Source organism: Bicyclus anynana, chromosome 5 (assembly GCF_947172395.1).
Source record: "Bicyclus anynana chromosome 5, ilBicAnyn1.1, whole genome shotgun sequence".
NCBI lineage: Eukaryota > Metazoa > Arthropoda > Insecta > Lepidoptera > Nymphalidae > Bicyclus > Bicyclus anynana.
Window position 1 is genome coordinate 246,091 of NC_069087.1, and position 22,277 is coordinate 268,367.

A 22,277-nucleotide genomic window follows, 5' to 3' on the forward strand; every position below is an offset into this window, starting at 1 on the left:
TTTTCTAAATTTGTCAAAACTTGTCAGTGATTAATAATTTCGAACAAGTTGGTTCAAAGAGTAAAACAACATTTTATCAGTCAATTTCAAATCAGTTTTATTTCACGCAAATAAAATGTATGTATACATATTGCTTATGCTGTTTTGGCAAGCGTTGGATAAAAGTAAAAAATATAATATTGGTATTGCAAAATATTACTATCTGAGATCAAAGCCGACGGCTGATTACTGTTAGTTTAAGGAAACATAGTTTAAATACATAAAATTAAGCTTAGTCTACCTAATGTAACTATATCCATACCTTCTAGCAACTCACACAATCACACACTGTACAAAAATAAATTTACCTATCTGTTTGAGAACTTTGTGGTTCCATCTTACTAAATTGTCTAATACGTATTTAGTCTGTACATAAATTATCACTAATCGTTGAACGTCAGTATTTAACTTTCAGTTTTAGCAGCTTAGTGACCGGCACTGAACCCCCAGTTCGGTACATTTACACTCTTGGCACGGGGACGACAGTTCGGCGATAATTCGGCCGACGCGATACATTCTGCCGTAGATGTTGCAGCCAGCGAGCTTAGGTAAACCTAATCCGAAACCGGGTATAAAATTAGGCATAGGAGGGCGCACCTCCACAGGATGTCCTCCAAAGCCTTCTTTACTGGAAATCTCTACAGTCTTAGCAGTAGTGGTAGAGGGCTTCTGTGTAATTTTAGTACTAGCTATTAGTTTTGTTGTAGTTTGGGTTACAGGTATAAAAGTAGGCTTCGGTGTTGACTTTTTTATAGCGTTTGACTCTCCAAGCACGAGATGATCAATTCTGTTTATTGTATTATGGGGATACAGTTTTTTTGGCGGCACGTAAGGAGATCGGTGAGTCACGGGAACAAAGCCATTATCAGATGTAATAAACTGTTTTCTTTTTGCTGTAGTTCTGGTTGTTTTAGGCGACGTGCTTGTGAACAATGTTGATAATTTATTTTTCGGTGCTGCAGTTGTCGTATCATATGTTTCACTAAGCAAGAGCTTTAAAACGCTTCCCAAAGAAAATCCTTCATCATCATCTTCCTCGTCGTACTCTTGAGATTGGTTATTGTTTTCTAAAACTCCACTTGTACTCGTAGAAGCTTTAGTTGACGTTATGTACGTATTCTCAGTAGAAATAGAAGTAACAGCTGTGGTTACCGGTGCCATAGCTTTGAATCTGTCATTACTTTCTGAGTTATTTGATACTAAAGCAATTGTATCGTTATTTGTGGTACCTTGTGGTGTATTTGTACTAACCTCATAAGTGAATGACACTTTATCATACTTGTTTGTTGATTCGGTTTTATTCAGTTTGTCTTCTATATATTGTGTTATCAATAATGGCATAGATGTTGTCTTATTCACTAAAAGAAGATTTAAAATTACATAATTACATAATCATTGATAAATTTAATCTGTGTATTTGAACACGTAACAGTGAGTTTCGTTGATATTATAATATCATACTTACATTTATCGCAAATTAGTTCCCCACAACATAAATCCGTTGTACTTTTAGTGGCAGCTTTTCTTTGGCATCCTGCCGGCGTATGGCACGGCCGCGGAGAACAGTGCAATTCCCCCCACGCACAAGTACATATTGAACAGGATATAGATATAGCTTCGCCATCGGAAACATGTCTACCATCGCTAGAGATACATTCATCTGTAATTTTATTTAATATTAAAAAAAACAACATACAATCACAGTTTAAAGCTATCATGCTCTATTTGTTATCATGTTTTGTGACGATATATTAGAAAATATTACCTTTTGGCTCCAGCTGCATTGATGTTGTCAAATGAGGCATAACATTTCCCGGTGGCGTACTGGTATATAAAGAATAATAATCGTCGATAATTCCAGGACCTTTTGGCACAAATCCACCTACAATTGAAATTTTAATTAGGTACATACCAATTTTTGTATATAAAAAGAGAAAGGTCATTCATGACAAATTATCGAAAACCGCTTGACGAAAAACGGATAAGGATGGACGGAGTAGCGGGCGTTCGCTAGTAGCTAGCTAGCTAACTAACATTTTTATTGTAATTTCGTTTTGTATTTCTATTTTATGTCTATTGTATTGTATTTGTATTGCTGTATACATGAATGGTATAGACTGACCTTCTGTTTCTACTGGTGGCGAAAACAAATTAACTGCCGGAGGTTCCACTTCATAATGTGATTCTGCAGCAGAGGGTTGGTTTTCTCCTTTGTAATTTATCTTAGCCGAATTCCCCAGCGAAGCAGTGACTGTGTATTCTTGAACAGGAGCCGGCATTTCATTTGTAATGCTTGGATAAGATTTATTCACATTATCCGTTTCTTGAGCCGTAGGAAATTGAGATTCAACTTTTTTAGATATGAAAACTGGATATTGTGTAGGGTTGTATACCTCTGTTTTACGTGTTTCATACATTGTGTCTTTAGGTTCTTTACTTGGAAAATAAACTGGAAACTTATCTTCTCTATCTAATACAGAGTAATCGAGGCTCTCTTTTGATGACACATCGTCTTCTACAACTGCGTCAGCGGCTACAAAAGGAATAATTCTGAAATCGTAAACTTTTTTTAAATATACCTTAAAAATTAATGTTAATCAATAAATTTATAAATAAATAAATGTAGATATTTACTTTAAATTTGGCAGGGATGGAGGTAGCGTAGGTTCCGTGTAGTCGTAATCGTATTCATCCTTTTTTGTTTTTGAGACATTTACTTTCCCCAGAAGTGCAGGTGGGACAGTTTTCGGAACGGCAGGCGTAGGTTTCACGGTCGTTGTTGTTGAATGGCTTGTATTGGTGTTTAGTGAACTTGTGACATTGATGGTAAACGTTTCATTGTCATCGTAATCTTCTTTATAACTTCCTTCAGTTATTATTTCGTTGGGTGGAAACGTCTGACTTTCGATATCCATGATATTGATAAGCGGTATCCTTGGTTGAGTCTGACTGTCAATCCATACAGTATCGCTTGTGTTTGAGACATTCAAAAGCAACGATGTAGAAGATAATTCTGTAGTGCAGTTTATTGTCCCGTTAATTATAACTTTGACTGACCCCGCAGGTTGCTCGGTAGAAAACTCTTCCGAAGGTAGCGTTGTAGTGTCAACCGGTAATGTTGGTGTTACTTCATTTAATTTTTGAGTTGTTAGTACTGTGGTTGCAGTTTTATCGTCTCTTAGGCTGACGCTAGTATTAAATGGATCTACAGTGTCTCGTTTTACCTTTGACGTAGTTCCTAAATCTTTTTTAGTAACGGCTGCTGTACTTTTGTCTGTAACGGTAGTTTGATCTTTAATTGTAGTTTCACGTTTTGCTGATTTCGATGTGTGGAACGATCGGTCCTCATCCCTTAAAGACATCAATATGTTTTGGCGCTGTGATTGCAAACTTAATTTTGTACCTGGAAAATAAAGTAAGTAGGTATGTAATTTGTTATAAAATATCTGTGCATACCAATGACATTATATTGTACCTATGTGCATACAGACAAAATTATCAATTTCTGCAATGTTTTTATGTTTTTATTATGACGTGTTACGACTTACAATTTTATGACTACTAACTAAGCCAGATTGAAAAAGTATTATTGATATTGATTACTCATACTGTTATTGTTTCTGTCGCATTGGTACTGGAGAGGACAGCATTGTTCAGCTTGCACCAACGGCGTGCAGCCTTGTAGCGTTGGAGCACAGGACAGGTGCTGGCATCGGACGGACCCGCGGAGACAGAAGCACTGTAGGCATTTCAAGCCTACCTCGGCTGATCGGACCCGCTCTCCTTCCAGTGCCCACGTACCCTCAGGTGTTACGCAATCTGGAATTCAGTAGAACAATGAATTTATTTACGGTATACTATACTATTTACGGTAACTATTCAGGGTACCTGATATCATTTGGTATGGTATATTTGTTTACGTGCAGTGGCACTAGATGGCGCTACTCACACTTTGGATCGCGCTTTGACTTGTTCATACTAGGGTATATAGGCAAGCCATCGGTTTGCCAAATTGTGAACACGGAACCGGCAATGGTAGAACAGGAGCTGCGCGAGCTCGGGTACACTCCGGAGTACGTGCGGTCGATCCCAGCCCGCCCGGGCAGATCGGGATGCCTAATGTTCGCGCAACTACAGCGCACACCGGGACTCATCCCTGGCATCTATGAGGTGTGCGAGCTACTCTGTATGCCAGGAATCAAGATTGAGTCGTGGCGCGGGCGCAAAGGACCTGCGCAATGCCACCGCTGCCAACAGTTCCGGCACTCCTCGCATAACTGCCACAGGCCTATTGCCTGTGTGCGCTGTGGCGAAAATCACCCCGCCAGGGACTGCCAACGTCCCAGGGAAGAGCCCCCGACCTGTGCCAACTGCGGCGGGGCACACACGGCAAATAACTCCGCGTGCCCAGTATTTCGAAAAGAGACCCGCAACCGCCGAGCGGGCACTGTGGCGCGCACTACAGCTACAGCTACAGCAACACGCGCTACCACATTCGCTGTCCCTACTGTTTCAACGGAGGTAGACGCTCCCGGCTCACTCATGGCTGCAGCCAATCAACCAAGACAACAGCCGGGAGGTAAGCGTCGCCGCAAGCGCGGTAAGCGCACCCAAACGCGCCAAGAAGAGGCCCCACAGATGTCATCTGAGGCGCCGACAATAACATCCACGCAGCCCGCCGGCAGACGTACCACAGCGCCGCCGGCCCAGTCTAAGCCCACCGTGATCGCTGCCCCCGAAGGGGGGACGAAGGCGAAGCGAGTGGCGCCGCAGCCGGCATCTCAACCGGACAGCGGCTACATGGACCCAAGATTTGCCGTAGTCATCAACAGTCTCAACCAAGTGCTGATGGCGATACAGGAGCAGCGTGATCCCGTCCCGCTACTCCTGGAATGCATTGCGGAAATCTGCCGCTACACTGGCTGAACTCCGCATTGCATTCTGGAACGCCGACGGGCTCTCACCAGCCAAGACCCGTCTCTTCAAAAACCTGCTCTCACAGCGTCGAGTGGACATCGGCCTTATAAATGAGACCCACCTCAAACCGGTGAACAAGTTGAAGGTTCCCGGATACTTTGTCTACCGGGAGGACCGCATCTCACCGAATGGGATTGCTTACCGGGGATTAGCAGTCCTAGTCCGACGGTCCGTCATCCACCAAATGCTGCCAGCACCACGATTGCAGACGTCGTACGCCCTGGGCGTGGAAGTCTGCGTTGATCGCCAACCCATCCGTGTGTTCGCTTACTACAAGTCTCCGCAGGATCGTCTTGCGGTCGCTGATGTCCACAATCTGCTGGACTCGCCACTGCCAACCATCATAGCTGGGGACTTCAACGCGAAACACACAGCGTGGAACTCCAATATCGAGTGTCCGGATGGCAGACGCCTCCTAGACGATGCAGACCGCAATGGCTACGAAGTGCTAGGACCAGAGGTTCCGACGCACTACCCTTACTGCGCTGCCCACACACCAGACGTCATCGACCTAGCTGTCGTCCGCGGCCTCACGGCCACGCCAACGTTAGACGTCATGGACGACCACCTCTTTTCCGACCACCAAACCGTCCTCTTAACGCTACTGAGTAAGCCCATGACGACGACACGACCTTCTCCCAAACAACGCCAGGATTGGCGCATATTTGCCACTCACATGGCAGAGCACTCGCCATACTTCAAAGTGGAGACACCCGAAGACGTTGACCGACTCGCGTCTCAATTCAGCGCGAGTATGTCCCACGCGCTACAAGAGTCCAGACTCGACACTGCATCCACCCGCAGGCCTCCCCAACTCCGCCCCTGTCTGCAGGCGTTGATAGAAGAGAAAAGGAAACTGCGCAGGAAATGGCAAACCCGGCGATGCCCTATCATGAGGTCACAGCTCAACGCTCTGGCGGCCAAAATTTCGGAAGCGCTCGAAACCGACGCGACCGAATCTTGGTACGTGACCATCGAGCGAGCCAGCGACGATTGGTCCGGCATCCACCGCATCTGTCGCCGCCTCTCAGGAACACGCGCTCCGACTAGGCCCCTCCTGGCCAGTGACGGTACCCCACGTTACCGCGCCGAGGACCGAGCTGAGATATTCGCGGACTACCTCGAGAAGCAGTTCCAACCGAATCCGACCACTGATGTGCAGCATGACGACACCATCGAGCGACACATAAAGACATACTTCGAGGCACCAATAGCTCCGACCGAAGACCCCGTCGTGTTCTCCCCTGGACAAGTCCAAAGGATGATTCGACGAACCAAACACCGCAAAGCACCCGGCCCCGATCGAGTCCCCAACGAAGCCCTGCGTCACCTCCCCCGGCAAGCAATTGCGACACTGACGCAGCTCTTCAATGGAATTCTCCGCACCGGGTACTTCCCCTCAGCGTGGAAACTCGGCCGAGTCATCCTTATCCCCAAGCAAGGGAAGAACATTTTGCAGCCTGGGAGTTACCGCCCTATCACATTGCTATCGACCACCTCAAAAGTCTTCGAAAAACTGCTCCTGCTGCACATCATGCCCCATCTACAACCACGCGACGAACAGTTCGGATTCCGTGCCGAACACTCTACGACACTCCAAGTGACGAGGGTACTGCATCACCTCGCTGCCGCCCACAACAAGCGAGAGCACTCCATCGCAGTATTCCTCGATATGGAAAAAGCGTTCGATCGCGTCTGGCACACCGGCCTAGTGTACAAGTTGTCCACGTCTACTACTCCTCGTCGAGTAGTTAAGACTGTGAACACCTTTCTACTGGACAGACGTTTTCAAGTGGCGGTTGAAGACGCCTTGTCCACGGAACGGCCCATACGTGCCGGTGTGCCCCAGGGAAGCTGCCTGTCGCCCGTCTGCTACAGCAGATATACGGACGACATCCCGGTTGCGAACGGCACCATGCTTGCGCTGTACGCCGACGACGCCGCGTTTATAACCACATCGCTGTCGGGCCGACACGCGGCGATCAAAATGCAGCGCGCACTGGACGCACTTCCCCACTGGCTAGAGACCTGGAGACTCAAGGTCAACGTGGCGAAAACCCAGGCGATCTACATAGGGCGATCCCACCTACCGCCCCCGGTGTCACTAATGGATGAGACTGTCGAATGGTCCCCGACGGCTAAATACCTCGGAGTGACCATAGACAGGAATCTCTCCATGCGACACCACGTGAAAAATGTGGTCACGCAGACGCGAGCCGCACGGAGCCTCTTGCGCCCTGTGCTAGCGTCTCAGCTGCCTCTCCGTGCGAAGCTGGGTATCTACAAAGCATACATCCGCACGCGCCTTACATACGCGGCCCCAGCGTGGTACGCGCTGGTCTGCGAGTCGGGCCGCAAATCGCTACGAGCGCAGCAGTCACTGTCGCTGCGCACAATTACCGCCGCCCCACGCTACGTACGGAACCAGGTCATCTCCAGAGATCTGAACATAGAGAGCCTGGACGACCACATTCGCCGCCTGAGCATCTCAATGTTCGCGCGCGCTGACGGAGCGCGATCCCAGCACCTGCGAGGTATCGCGCCATACCATCGACGTCCGCCGGACGCACGAGGACTGCCACGAGACCTGATCTCCTGAACCCCCCCCGGACATGACCACTTCCTCACTGCTGGCTGACGGGCGCTTGCCGGAGTTTCTCCGGCGAGCTCGACCTCGCTGAGCAGTGGGTGTAGCACCACCAGGATTTACCACTCTGCCACAGTTCCGCAGATCGCCCGCGATACCTGCGAGCTCGATCGCGATGCGGCAAGATAGCACCGGATCTGAAAAACCCGGTGTTGACACCACGGACCTAAACAGGTCCCACCCAGCGCCCCGCCTGTCGTTGCAGGCGGCGTCGAGCATCACAGAGAGGGGCCAACGCCCCGATCACTGTTACCCCGTGACCCGTGGAAGACCCGATCGTCGCCAAATTGTTGGTGTTCTCAGTTATTGGTGCCTACATTGTTTGTTTAAAATAAACCCAACCCATCGAGATCAAGCCGTAGTTTCATTTGGTGTGACCCGCGGCCCCAGTTCAATAGTGCACGGTGGGTTTGGGTGCTTCGGCCCATACAATATTCATAGAGTTTTTAATAATAGTCACCATTTAAATCTCGGTTTAAGCCTTTATGCCACGCGAGTCACAGCAAATATCATTTAGGACAACGATGGACCTGCGATTACAAGTGTACTCTTCGCCTTTTATCATACAAGAATAGGTAGGCACGGTGCTTCTTCCGTCAATTATGCAAAGGAATAGATAATAAGTTTTAGAGATTTTTTTATTAATTTATATAGGATGGCATCCATAAGTATCTAAAGCTTAACATAGAGCAAGTACTCTGTGTTAAACTATAGGTATAGAACCTTGGAGGACAACAATCCTCCAAGGATGAGCAAGCGGGTTAGGCACCCACCCACCCTCCGAGGTTCGAAGAACTCGTTAAGCTGTTGCGGTCGTGGTCAACATAAACATTTTTTAACGAAGTCAAAAAAGTGTCATCCGTATTGGAGCATCAGGGCGGGTCAGTTAGAGTTTAAACTAAACTGAACCGAAACTAAGCTTTTAGACGAGCTGTTCAGCAGGTAGTATCTTCTATCGGCTCGGTTAGATGGTTGCTGCTGTCGACATTAGTAGCGATCTGCGATCAGCAACCGCAGGGGGCGAGCGATGCCGATGTCGATGTCTCACCGTGTGAATGCTGCTCGTGCAGCGGCTGCAGACGCTCGCAGTGGTAGCGCTGCGGGCAGCAGGCGCCGGGCGCGGGGCGCGCGGTGCAGCCGGGCGGCGGCGGCAGGCAGCGCGGCCGCACGCAGCGCCGCGCGCCGCCCAGGCAGAAGCACTGCTCGCACGCGGTGCTGGAGCCCATGGCCGACCCCGCCGCGTACACCGTGCCGCCCGACACGCACGCTGGGAAAACTTAGCATGAAAAGTCATTTTGAGGTCACTGTTCGAAATTATTTCTTGTTTTCTTTTTACATTATCATCCCAAACATTAACAACCCTAACTTAGCTTATTTCAGACTGTATAGAGTAACCGTTTAAAAATAAAGGAAAAATGCAGTCAGAGGACAAATATTTCACAAAGCATATAGTTGTAAAATGTAAAACGTTAGTATACGTTTTCCATTTTACAACTATTAGGTTTTTAATATTATATTATATTTTTTTATATTATATTTTAGTCCCATTGAGTCCATATTGATAGAATGACGACGACAAATACTTGGCGGTACCTCAACATAATGCCGATAGTTATATTCAATAAGTGTTTCGATTTCATCGATTTTGTTTATTTTGAATGAGAGCTTTTTTGTTTCTACCTACTCCAATCTTGACACCATCGGGCATTATCATCATAACGAATATTATAAATAGGATGCGTACCGTGGCTAAGCGATGTGACCGTGTCTACGTCGGTGTCGTCACTTCTAGCTGATGCTTCGTGTTGATGTTTTACGCCATCTGAAAACACGGAGCAGGTAGGTTTATGAGACTATAAACCAAAAGGTGTACCTAAAGCTTTTTGCTCTTTCTGCTAAAGCTTTCTGCTCTTGCAAATATTGTAGGTGTGACTTTGTATGTCAATGCTCGTACGAGAAAGTATTACCGCGATGCTTGTTTTAGCTGCCGAGCAACATTGCTCTGTTCTGTTCTGAAGGGCGCGGTAGTTGATATAATTATTAGTACACGAGGGTTACCATAAAAGCCTCAGGTTCAGGATCGCAGGGCAGTGCGTTGTAATGTCAATTTTATGAGTGACATTGCCGTAGTTTGATACCCTCTGGCTTAAACTAGAAATCACGTCAATGCCGACCGCTGTCAGAGTAGAGCTGTGCTCTAAAAGCCCATCTCCTCAGCATTGGGTATCAATACGGTTGATGGACTGACCAGGGCAGCGCAGTTCCGGGCAGCACTCCCCGCGCTGGTGTATGACGTGGCAGCGCGGCGGCGGCGCGGGCAGCGGCGCGCACGAGCGGCGGCGGCACGACAGCGCGCCCCGCGAGCAGACGCACGCCAGGCACGGCTCGCGCGTGCGCACCGCCGCGCCCGCCGCGTGCCATCGGCCCTCGTACACGCAGCCCGCTTGCTGATCAGATTTGCCTGGAATATTTGGTGCTTTGTTAGTCGTTAACACTACAACGTCTCTCTCCTTATAGAAAACCTATCATAGACATCCTTAATCCGGTCCTGAGTAATGTAGTTAAATACGTTTTTACCGCACATCTACTAACTAAAGATTTGACTACCTTTCATCTTTGTACATCAAGGCGTTTTCAATATAGTTGATGATAGTGACCTTTCGCTTTTATATAGGTACCTAAATAAATACATATATTTTTGAAGATTTCGTAGTTTAGAACCATATTGCGGATTAACTTAGCGTGCTTAAGGTGATACTATCACAATCAAATGTTAAAAAATAATAATAAAACTAACCTGCAAAAACTAATTTTTGACCTTTCATAATATTTTCTTGCAAACATGAAATCAATGGAGACTTTTACGATTTCTACAAAATTATCCTTAACCTTCATGTCCCATTCCAACTTCTTGGAAATTTATACGAGGGCACTCCTTCTTTTTGAGCTAACTTGACCGGGATAATTACGTCAAACAAACCTGAAAATCTATTTCATTTTGTTCAAGCTCTGAAATAAAATATAAGCACAGTGCGTATTCTTTAAAGTACCTATCACATATTCATGGTTAGTGTTAATTAATACACGTCCTTTTCGAAATAAATGGAAATCAAAATAATCTCACCCAAAGCTCTGAGCACTCGGCTGCTCGGAGGATAGCGCCCGTTCTTGTGACTCTCTGTAATTTTGATAGAGTTGTTTGAAAATTTAATCAAATTATAAAAAGGTAATATAAGGCAAACATAAGTTAACGTATTTGTTTTAAGGATGAGCGCCCACCAGACACATATTTTGCAATAGACAATAATATTACATAGGATTCTTACATAAAAACGCGTTTCTTATTTTCTAAAGTAAATGGGCCTCAAAGCGAATGTACCGAGCGGCTGCGGGTTACAGTGGTCATAAGAAGCGAGGTCTGGTCTAATCTGTAATCTCGGTTAACACGTGCAGGTATGTAATTGCTAAATTTTCGTAACATTTATAGTGTCTTCATCCGAAGATCCGGTCATTGTGTAGCATCATGTAAAAAAATATTAATATGTAATATCTGAATAAATCTTTTGAAATCGACGTAAACCTAGACTTTTAAAATTCTTGCTAACCATTATATTTTCAACACGAACTTCTAAATATACTTGGGTGCAAAGAAATCAAGCCACAAGCTAAAACATTAAATACCCATTGAAGAGAAGGCTTAAAAATTAGATTACAAGATATTATCTTGTAACCTAATTTTTTAAATTAAACATTAAGAATTTAACAAAAGGTAGCTCTCCCGTCTCATGTAGACGATTTCGATAACTTTGCTTTTACTCGTACGTGTAATTTAACTACGTCTTTGATAATACTAATATTTTTGTTGTTTGGACCACTTCAAAGCAATTGAAAGATTAAATAAGTGCATTTACGTTTACGTTTACGTTAAGTAGCGGCACTTAACGTAAACCAGGAAACCAAGATGAGGAAGAAAACTGTAGAGATTTAAACCTACTTCATACTATACAGATGCCATTTTTCACCTCAAGAAGTTTTGTTTACAAACTTATAAACGGAATCTCCGCAGATCAGAGTTCGCTATGCCGACTCACAACAAATGCAGCCACAAACGAGATATACTCGTCGAATCAGAACTGCATTGCCGCCGCCGTCCGACTGGTCGCGGCGTGGGAACGGCAGCCGTGAATGGAGCGCCCGCGGGAACCCGTCTCACTGTTACCTGCCTACCTATCACGACGGGATACGACTCAAAATACGATGACTTTATGCTGTCATAACAGTACTGTACTGTACCCGCTGGCGACCCATTGAGCCGCTGGAACTGTATGAATTCAAAGATCCAGTTGTGGATCAACCAAGTCGCCCGATGCCCATTTATGGTCATCTGAATCGCTACATTGTAAATAATTAGTGAGAACTGCAGTTTTTCTGTCTTTTGGCCGCAAATATTAGCAACCATTAATAATAGTGAGCCGTGATAGCCTAGTGATTGGTTAATGATCTTTGATGACGATTTTGATGGACTGCCTTTTGATTTGGAGGACGTAAGTTCGAATCCATTCCAGGACAGGCACCTCCAACCTTTCAGTTATGTGTATTTTAGGAAATCAAATATCTCGTGTCAAAAGGTGAAGGAACTACATGGTGAGGAAACTGAGAATTTTCTTAATTCTCTACGCCAATGCCAATCCGCATTAGGCCAGCGAGGTGGACTATGTAAGATATGTAAGTATACAGGAAAATGCTAAAAATTACCTGGAACATAGTCACACCAAACACTAAAGTGCTGAAATTGATAGGTCAAGACAAAGAACTCATGTTCACCATAAAGCTTGGTTTCTTTGGGTACATGCAGAGAGAAGCCCAGTTTTCACGTCCAAAGCTAATATTAGGAGGAAAAATATTGAGCAAAAGAATCCGGCCACCAAAGACGACAATGGTTGGATATAAGAGAGTGGACTCGATTACGTTATCCGCAGCTAAAAGAAGCGGCTAAAAACAGGAAGGAACCAATATTCACGTATTGACTGCTAAACTTCAGTTCGAGGATGGCACACGATGATGATGGTGGTGGAAGGTGGACTATTAGCCAGAGCCCTCTCATTCTGAGAGGAGGGGTTAGGTTCTCATTGAACAGTGAGTCGAATAATATGAATTGTTATTATATGATTAGTAACTGTAGTTACAGAATAATTAATTTGTGTCGCTAAACGTAAGCAAATAGTGGGTACCTAATACTTGCTAATTGGAAATGGTGGACAGTGTACTCTCAACTCTCATAGGACTATTATGAGACCCTTATGTCGGCATTGCTACATTCTGGCAAATGGGCCCGCGACATACTCGTAACTAGGACAAGCTATGCACTGGTACATGGAAATGGATACTGTATTCAAACTAGATATATGGAACATACTCGTACAAGTACACTTTTGTTGTTGCCTAATATAAATACAAACTCGAGAACTTTCCTGTTGCATTGTTGTTTCAATGCAGTCGTGAGAAAGTTTATTAACTACTTCAAGTTAATTGTAACCTTAATTTTGAACATTAAAAGCAATTTCTTTGTTTTTATTTCACGTACCGAAAACTCAAAATATCATATCACGGCCAAGTTTTGAAATGCATATTAACATACAATAGTCACTTTCATATGGGTAATTATTTTACCTACAGAAAATAAGTACCTACCAAACTTTGAAAATAAAATTGTAACTATAATATTTTTGTGGCTTCCTAACAATTCAGTTGTTAGGAAGAACGGACGTTGTTTGATCTAAGATCCCAGCACTTAAGACGACATTTACCAATTTATTAATAAATATATTTAAGTATGACTAAACTGACGAAAATGATTATGAAGCTGTCCAGAATTCAGGACTGGTTTTTCGTAGACAATACCATACCACCGTGTTCTTGTTAGACCAGTGATAGTTACTAGAGTCGATTTATCTGTTTAAATCTGTCTACCCTAGAGTTGTGGTGGAAAAAAAATAGTAAACCTAACGTTTGCATATTGTATACGCTTTACTCACGCTCGCTCAATTGTATCGTATCGTATGAAATTGGTCTAATTATCAAGTGAAAAAATAAAATAAATATTAATTAATAATATTCTGAAATGAAATTTTATAGGCAATAAATTTATTGACATAAATATTTAATTTGATATAAAACAATTTCACCCAACAACCAGTTCGCTCAAAGCCGTCTTTATATGTTAAATATACCGATTAGTATCAAGGATCCCAATGTACTCGTAAGTGGACTAGTTTATTGAAAAATTGCTTAAGTATTATGGAGAATTGTGAAAAACTCCGTTTGTCATAAATATTGATACAATATCGACATTTAAGCTGAAAATTGTTTTCATAATAAGAATAATTACAAAACTACCGATGCCTGTGTCCTATCGAACCATTTTCGTGTATACGAGTAGGTCCTTTCGTTTAAAAGCTACGTACACAATATAAAACAACTGAGAGTAGGTACCTTTTATCTAGAAAAGATAAGTTCTCAAAGAAATTTAAAAAAAAACATGCTAGCGAATCCACTAGCAAAAGCAACAGTTACGAGAATACTATATTAAAGTAAAAAAAACTAGTATAACCAGGTCTCAGGGCGCGCGGAGGTCATGGGAGCCGAGCAGCGCTTCCGCTGTCCGCATCGCCCAGCGCTGGGAACCCATTGTTCTGACTGCGAACAACGGGACGTACTCCATGCGGTCATGCGATCAACAAACGGCATTAGGCTGAGTATACTTTTAAGGAAATAAGTACTGAACAATTAATATACCATTTAACTATTGTAAGATCATTGTAGTCTGTCCGCTGTCATAGCGATAAAAAGCATATGCACTGTAGTTTATTTATTTATCGAACATTCTCGTTAAAAACATTTAATTCAACTGTTCTAGCATAATCTAAGTTTTACGTGCACTATAAAATATTGCCGGCGTAAACAATCTTACGTCATGAGAGCCCACGCACACCCGCCCGTCCACCCGAAGCGATCATATATGCTAATGTGACCGCTATTTTGCTAGAATTCTACAAGAAAACCAGCTCAAAAGGCAACTTTATCGCCACGTCATAAGAAGCACCCTAAATTATAAAAGCTTAACATCAGTTGACCGCTCAAAAATAAGCCGTTCTGTAAGGTAATAGAAGTATTCTTTTTTTTCATTAGATATTTAATTTGTCAATCTGAAATGGTCTCTATGACGTGGTGATTCAGGCGTGTGGCAGTCGCTGGCGGTGGTGGCCGGTGGTATATTAGTGAATGACTTTACAAATGTTTGTATAACCGGTACACAAATGCTTAATTTATTCGAAGCCAATTCCGTTTACTCCGCCAAAAGCTCCATTACTAAAGATAAGACTAAACACTACTACAACGTACAGCTTTTGATGCTTGTCTTTCACAATTCAGTAATCATAATAAAGAATATTTACCTTGCATTGCCATCCAAAATTACAACAAGATCTATACTTATTCCAAACTTAACAATTGTCTTAAGTACTTTATGGATTAGGAAGAACAGATAAGAAATACCAAGATAAACAATAGTAACTCATGAGTTACTTCGTGATAAATTAAATGAACTAAGTATCTACGTGTGTGCAAAATTTCATGTAAAATCTGTTTACCAGTTTTATATTGATCAATATTATTATAATACAGTTAATAGTTAAAATATTGATTTAGATGTTTGGGTTTTCCAATCGTCATCGAAAGTGTACGCAGTCGCAAAGTTTAATGACACCGACGTTAAGCCACCCAATAAGGTTAATATCACATTATCAGCGTGGTAAGGATCTATTTCTAAACCGGTCTAACCTACCAGTATTGTACTGTTAATGTGTTTAATTATAATAATAAAAAATAATAATCGGATAATTCTTCATAATACATATAACGTCTTTAACGAAGTTATTACATTGCTACATTTTTATACTGACTGACTATTCAAAATAAGGGTTCCGTTTCCGTTTTTGTACTACGTACGTTTGGAACTCTTAAAATAGACGTGTCTATCTTTGTGTCTGTCTGTGGCATTCTAGCTTCTGAACTCATTCTAAATGACGTTATTGATTTGTTTCTTATATTAGTCGAAGATATTGGTGTTTTTGTATAACGATGAAAATAATTCTGACATTAAAGTAAAAGTATATTGTTATTACAGCATAACTCTATTTAAATATTTATGCAAATGTTTATGCTCGTCTATTCTAGCTATGCATACGAATATTGCGTGCGTGAACATATATATACTAATCCTTCCAAACCTCCACTCTGCCCTACTCCTCAATAATTTTAGAATAAAATATATCTAATTGTAATTTTTAATTGTAGTAAAATATACTTTAACAGTACCTACAATACCGACAATGTAGCGCAAAAATGACCATTAATTTTATTTAAACTCAGCGATTCGCGACATAAGCGTGCGATGCTTCCTTAAAACTGAACTGAGAAAATTGTAACATTTCCTAGATAGCGCGTTCTGTATTATACATCATACTCGTAATATAAAATCATAGCCAAGAGCAATAGCTGATGTATACATCGTACTATTTGTGGAACACTCTGTATGAAGATTATAAACCTAAAACTGTTCATAATCTGTTACAATGTTTTGCTATTCTGTAGCTCGAAAATGCGATTTTCGAATTTATCTCTATCTTTTCTTTGTATTGTGTTAGACATAAGAGATAGAGGTGAATTCGACCACCGCAGCGCTGAGATACGGAGTGACTCATTTCGGCTAATTTATAATCCTCTTGTCTACTGACAAGGTCTGGCTGATTGTTCCGAGTTCCGAGAGATCGAAATACTAACGGTTTGCGCATACAGAGCTGACCTCTGCGATTTAACATCGAAAATAAAAACTTAGTGTACATTGATCTACTTATTATGAGTTTGTTGTGGGCTCTTCTCGAACCAAGGCGCGTTTGGAACCCTCGTAACTTTAATTTTAATCTATCTATCGTCTATTAATACCACCATTAGATTAAATTAAATTTTGACATATACCTGACCTTTAAAAGTGCTTGTGAACTAAGGCTAATTGAAATAAAAGAATTTTGTATTTTGAATTTTGATGTAACTTAGCCATTTAACTATTTCTGGATCTAACATACAAATAAACAGGCTGAATAATGACTTATCTTGGTTTAGTTTGTCAGTCTCAAAGCATAAGTATCCAAATGTTTGGTACCTATATATCATAAATAAAAAAACTTATTTATATCGGTAATTTGGGTGACATTATAATCATTAAGAAATATAAATATAATAAAACATAATCTTTGGAAAAGAAAAGTTGTACATTACATATTTTTTTGCAAAAACGGTGAACTAAATCAGTCCTATTATTTATATATTCAGCAGATATTTGTAACGTTTTGAAAATAGTCACCTTCAGTCTCTAGAGTTCATTAGAACACTTTATATCAGTACTGTCATGCCTGTCGATGAAAATTAATTAAATACATGATTGATGGCCATTGGCACAGGTAAAATAATTGTCTTCCAATACCTGAGATGGTCAGTGGAATGCTGCGAGGAGTTCGCGCGGTTCAATTTTTTCATAGTAATGAACCACAATGAGCACTGCGACAATGGGCAATATTTATAAGTCCCTCAGATACGCGCCGCAGGTTGATGCCACTGGTCCTAGTCAAGATTTTTCTTATATTACTTACATAAAACAGTTGACATTTTTAACATGGTGTATTTAAGGATCATCATTCATCGTTTATCATTAACCACCCTAATTCGGCTCACTGTTGATAGTTTCTCAACAATTTGCTGGTACTGGAGATTACAGCAGACCTACATTTTGCATTTAGTATTGTCGCGTATGCAACGCATAAAAGTGGTAACGACGGTAAGCTTACTTAGCTGTTGTGTAGTTACGAGGAATATCTGACATGTAGAGTACTAGACAACATTAATCTAAACAATTAAACATAGGTATTATTCAAACTAAATTGTAATAAATATTCGTAAATCGCAATTTTTAGAAAAAGCAGGAAAAACTTTAAAATAAAAGCAGATTCTCTACAAAAGATAGAGCTCCAATAGCAATGCAACAGTAATTCATATAGAAAGTATTTACTAACAGTTACTGATGTCCCTGATGAAACAAAAGAACAGTAACTAAGCTCTAGGGAGCGTTTGCTCTTTGTTGTTTGAATTCTTGAACGGTTTTAGTCTCAATGGAGACGTTTCAAAACAGTAAAATTTAATTATTATAATTAATTCTTACTAAACATGTGAAAAAATAAAAGATCAATAAATCTTTGATCGCTCAATTGCTTATTGATAAATTCCTTTCCTCTCGAATTGAGCAAATAGTATGTGCAAAAATAATTAGGATTGGAATAAGTTTAGTAGTTAACTAGTTAGGAATCTTTGAGATCCTGTTCAGGGAAGTACCAATACGATCGTTATTTTTGCCGTCAAACAGTGTAGGTAATTTGGTTCGAAGGGTAGGATTACGCTTTACATATCACTGATAGACTGATAGATATATAGATAGAACATGTCAATAAAGCATTTATTTTACTGCGATATATCGCCGATGGATATGTACGAAATAGTCGGTGCACCATCTATTTGATCTACGTATCTGCAAATAATATTATCTATCACTTAGATCACTTCGTTTTATTGTTTATAAAACTATTGTTTTAGACAGTAACTATCGAGCACGAATTGCCAATTTCAGATATTTGATTTTAACGTGTGATATAATTAACAGGATATTTAAGAACAAAAGAATACGACACTAATTATAATCTCTTGAAATCAAATTTGTCTAAAAACTAAGCCCAGTAAAAGCTCACACGCGATGCAAATGGCGCGGTACAGTAGTCCAAGTCATTGTGGTGGTAACAAAGTGGCTACAATGGCTGGGCCACTGACACACTTGTCACACTGCCATTGTCATGGAGGCGCGCATGGAAATGACGAACATATTTTGAAATTAAGGCCACAACTATCTGTATCCTGACTTCGTATCTTTTAAAGAATATGTTCTAACATGAGCGCTGTTTAGTTAAGGAGTGTAGAATGTAACGTATAATCGGTTTAAAGCACTAAAACAATATCTCGATTGCCTGTTTACCTCATTAATAATTAACTAACTAAATATACACTATACGTAGGTACAACATCAAAAACATCTAGAGAAAAAATATTTCTTAATTTGCAATAGTTATACAATATGTACTATAAATATTACTTTTATACTGCGCACCACTACTTTAGCATTTTAACCATTTATTCCCCAAATCAATTAATTTATCTAGTTCAGTATCTACCTCCGTCGACTGGTTGGTGTCGCATTAATTATATTGGAGCGTCGTAAGGTAAACACGCCGCGCGCGCGTTGATCTCTTTTGTAGGGCGGCCACCGAGCCGGCCACTTCTCGACATATTATGTCTATTACAACTAATTACGACATTAATATTGAATATATATTAAGCTTTATCAATTATCGTTTACGTCTGACTTTGAATTTTAATAATATTTGATAACAAGCAGACTCATTTGGTGTTAAGTGAAAAATTGCTTATATCACAACGTAAGTGTGCAATGCACCTTCTGCCCTTCAGACCGGAACCCAACGATGCTCCTTGGCGGCAGAAATAACCATCGTGGTAGTATTTCGCAGGGCAATCAATACACAAATACTTGGCAATCGTACGTAATATTTTTACGCTATAATTGTATTTTAAGGAAATAATAAAATTTTTAGATAAATTAAATTAAAATAAATTAAGACTAAGAATAAAAAGAATAATAAAAGGAAATAATTAGTTTAATTTTTTCCTACTACCTTTTTACATACTAGTAAAGTTTAATTTTACTATATTTATTATAATAATTGCAAAAGTTCAATAGAATATAAAATCAAGTTACTTAAACCAACGAACTGATTTGTTATGTTACAGAAGTTGAATGGAATGTTAACGAAATATTTATGAAACCTATTTGTAGTCTAGATCTACTCGTACTAGACTATCAATTAAATTTGAATAAACTAAATCACTCAAGTAGTCCAGTAATGTATTTTATTTATTGAATTGGTAATATTGACAATATTACTAATTTCATTGGAAAACAATATAGGAAAAATATCAACACTTTCTGCAGCTGTTATTACTGTTATAAATGGTTGTAGGTTTTATATTTTATTGCCCTTGTGGTGCCCCATCAGCTACAAATAACGTCTGCATTCCATTGTAAAACCACAACGTTTATTGATCAAGCTATGTACATCAGGTTATGCTAAATTACAATAAATATTTAGCATTTTAATCTTTTGCAGAATGTCCTGCGGGATATTGACCAAAGTTTAGACTGTGGACGTATTTCAAATTTTATTAAATACAGCTGTTACAAAAATATTCAATTGAGTGCGATAAATTAGAAGTCAATGACAGAGTATTACGTAGAAATAAAGTTTATATGGAATTAATCGAAGCGTACACGTCATGACGAAATGATAATGATATCAAAATATATGTGGACATGTAGTATAACTGGAAAATAATGTAAAAAAAAAATTTTGAATTTAAGTCAAATTTTACTGGTTCAACTTCTGTTTCCATAATTTAATTGCGTACTTATAAAATTTTATACATAGCAGTCATAATCTTTATTATTGCTATTTATACGCATAAGAACAAACCTGCATCCTGGTGACGGGGACTTCGTAAAGAGTCTTAAGGCTGTTAGTCGTAACGACTTCAGGAATATTGTGATCAAAGAAGCCGCCTGATACAACAGGATGCTCCGCGATAATTACATCTCATATACAGGGCCGACGACTTCACTCGCCCAACAAAGAACAAAAAACCAAGCCGTCTGCGACTCAAGGATAAAATCGCTCTGTTCCCTCACCAACAAAATAAACCAAGAAAGCCTCAGTATCTAAAGACTGAGTTCCAACAGGCTCACTCGGACTGACATTGGCAAAGTATCACCACGTATCACTATACGACAAATTCGTATCTATTATGATTTTCATTATAAATATAACATAGTTTTAGCAGCGCTAACATGAGTTAGAAATGTTGAAAGATTAAAATTATTTTCAAGTAAAAAAATGTAACGTTTTTTAAGTCTTCAGTGTGTTTATTCCGTCTTAAATACACTTAAGCTTAGCGAGGTAATAATAACATTTTGTAAAAAAAATAAAATAAAAGATCACTTATTTTGGAAAATAGGCAGCTTATAGTAATAAACTTTTAAGCATAACGAAATTATTTCACAATTTGAGAAATATATAATGTACTCAGTTTAAGTACATAGATGCTACATGAAACTTTACAGCTTACACGATCTGAATTGATTGCTAATATTTCGATTACCAGCAGGAGATGCAGAACATGAGAAGTACGCCGGTGTCGTATGGGCGCTTATCCTTAGCATAAATCACCGGGGTCATCGACCTGCGTGTGCGCGAACTACGAACCTGCGAGCAGCGCGGTCAGCAGCACGAGCGCGGCGAGCCACATGACGCGTGCGTCTCCCGCAGCGCGCAGCACACAACTGAGCGCTGAGCACGGAGCACTGAGCCTGAGCACAGCCCACTAGTCCGAGCGGCCACTGACCAACCGCAGGCAGCACTGGATATTCGAGCCTCCGCAGCTTTTAAGCGGACGCTTAGGCGAAGGCCACACTGACGGGTTCCATGAAAATCAGCGTTGAGTTATTTTTTCACTCCTGGTTGGTTGTATAAGTTTTTCTATCTATGTATTGGCGATCTGTAACTTAGAAGTGGAAAGTTGATAAAGTATGAAAATATGTATTACGGAGAAAGATATTATGTAAAATTATAATAACAATAATGAAAAATGCTTCTATCAGCATTTTTCCATAATCAAAAAAATAAACTAGACTATCAAAACTAGTTAATGAGATTTAAGCTAACGAAATTATTGACAAACTACACATACCACTACCATACATTCACGCCAGGAATCGGTCTACAATGAACTGTAAATGTGAGTTTATGTTGGTTGGTGGCCCTACTAACAGGGATCGCTAAGCTATAATTACGAGTACCTATGTACTCGTGCAAAAGTAGATACGAGGAGAGGTAGAGACAGCTCTAACATTGCATAGTATACTTAAAAGGTCAATTAATTAAATTACTAAAACGCATCGGCGGGTGCATTTCCTCTGCAGCGACACGGTGCAGTTACTCAGCGCAGTTGATGGTGAGTAATAAATACCTCTTTGCCACTTACTGCCACTTATGAGCGATAACGGGACGGCGGCGTGTGTGTCCAGCTTAATTGATGAGACGAATTACGGATAAAAAGTGCACGTGTGCTCCGTACCGCGAGCACCGTACCGCGTACCGCATACCGCTAGTGCCCCGTACCCAGGACCGCGTATCGAGCACGTCAGACTTATTAGTTCGAGAAATATACGTATCGATACTGCTTACGATCATAATTATTGTTATGAAGCTTTTCGTTCGGTTTCGTTTACGTGAATTTCTATAAATTTATTTGATCATACTAAACTTTGTCTATGCTGCATAAAAAACAATACTTAATAATGAATGGATTTTGTACAAGTATAGAGCGC

The 22,277-nt window shown here is 40.9% G+C and overlaps 1 protein-coding gene across 5 annotated transcripts; it reads right to left on the bottom strand.

Annotated features, from left to right (window-relative positions):
• Positions 1 to 80: 80 nt before the first annotated feature.
• Positions 81 to 21,308, bottom strand: LOC112052591 (uncharacterized). 5 transcript variants are annotated; one of them, XM_052881586.1, is made up of 12 exons: positions 21,154 to 21,308; positions 10,788 to 10,841; positions 10,075 to 10,124; positions 9,912 to 9,987; positions 9,408 to 9,485; positions 8,712 to 8,939; positions 3,649 to 3,858; positions 2,674 to 3,442; positions 2,162 to 2,589; positions 1,805 to 1,921; positions 1,505 to 1,699; positions 81 to 1,397 (listed from the first exon to the last, which is right to left on the bottom strand). In XM_052881586.1, exons 1-12 carry the CDS (start codon positions 21,194 to 21,196, stop codon positions 457 to 459), a joined length of 3,189 nt encoding a protein of 1,062 aa, XP_052737546.1. In that variant the 5' UTR covers positions 21,197 to 21,308; the 3' UTR covers positions 81 to 456. The 5 variants fall into 5 exon arrangements, with proteins under 5 accessions (XP_052737546.1, XP_052737544.1, XP_052737543.1 ...); XM_052881584.1 differs by having other exon boundaries at positions 8,712 to 8,930; positions 9,912 to 10,124; XM_052881583.1 differs by having other exon boundaries at positions 9,912 to 10,124.
• Between the last annotated feature and the right edge of the window lie 969 nt (positions 21,309 to 22,277).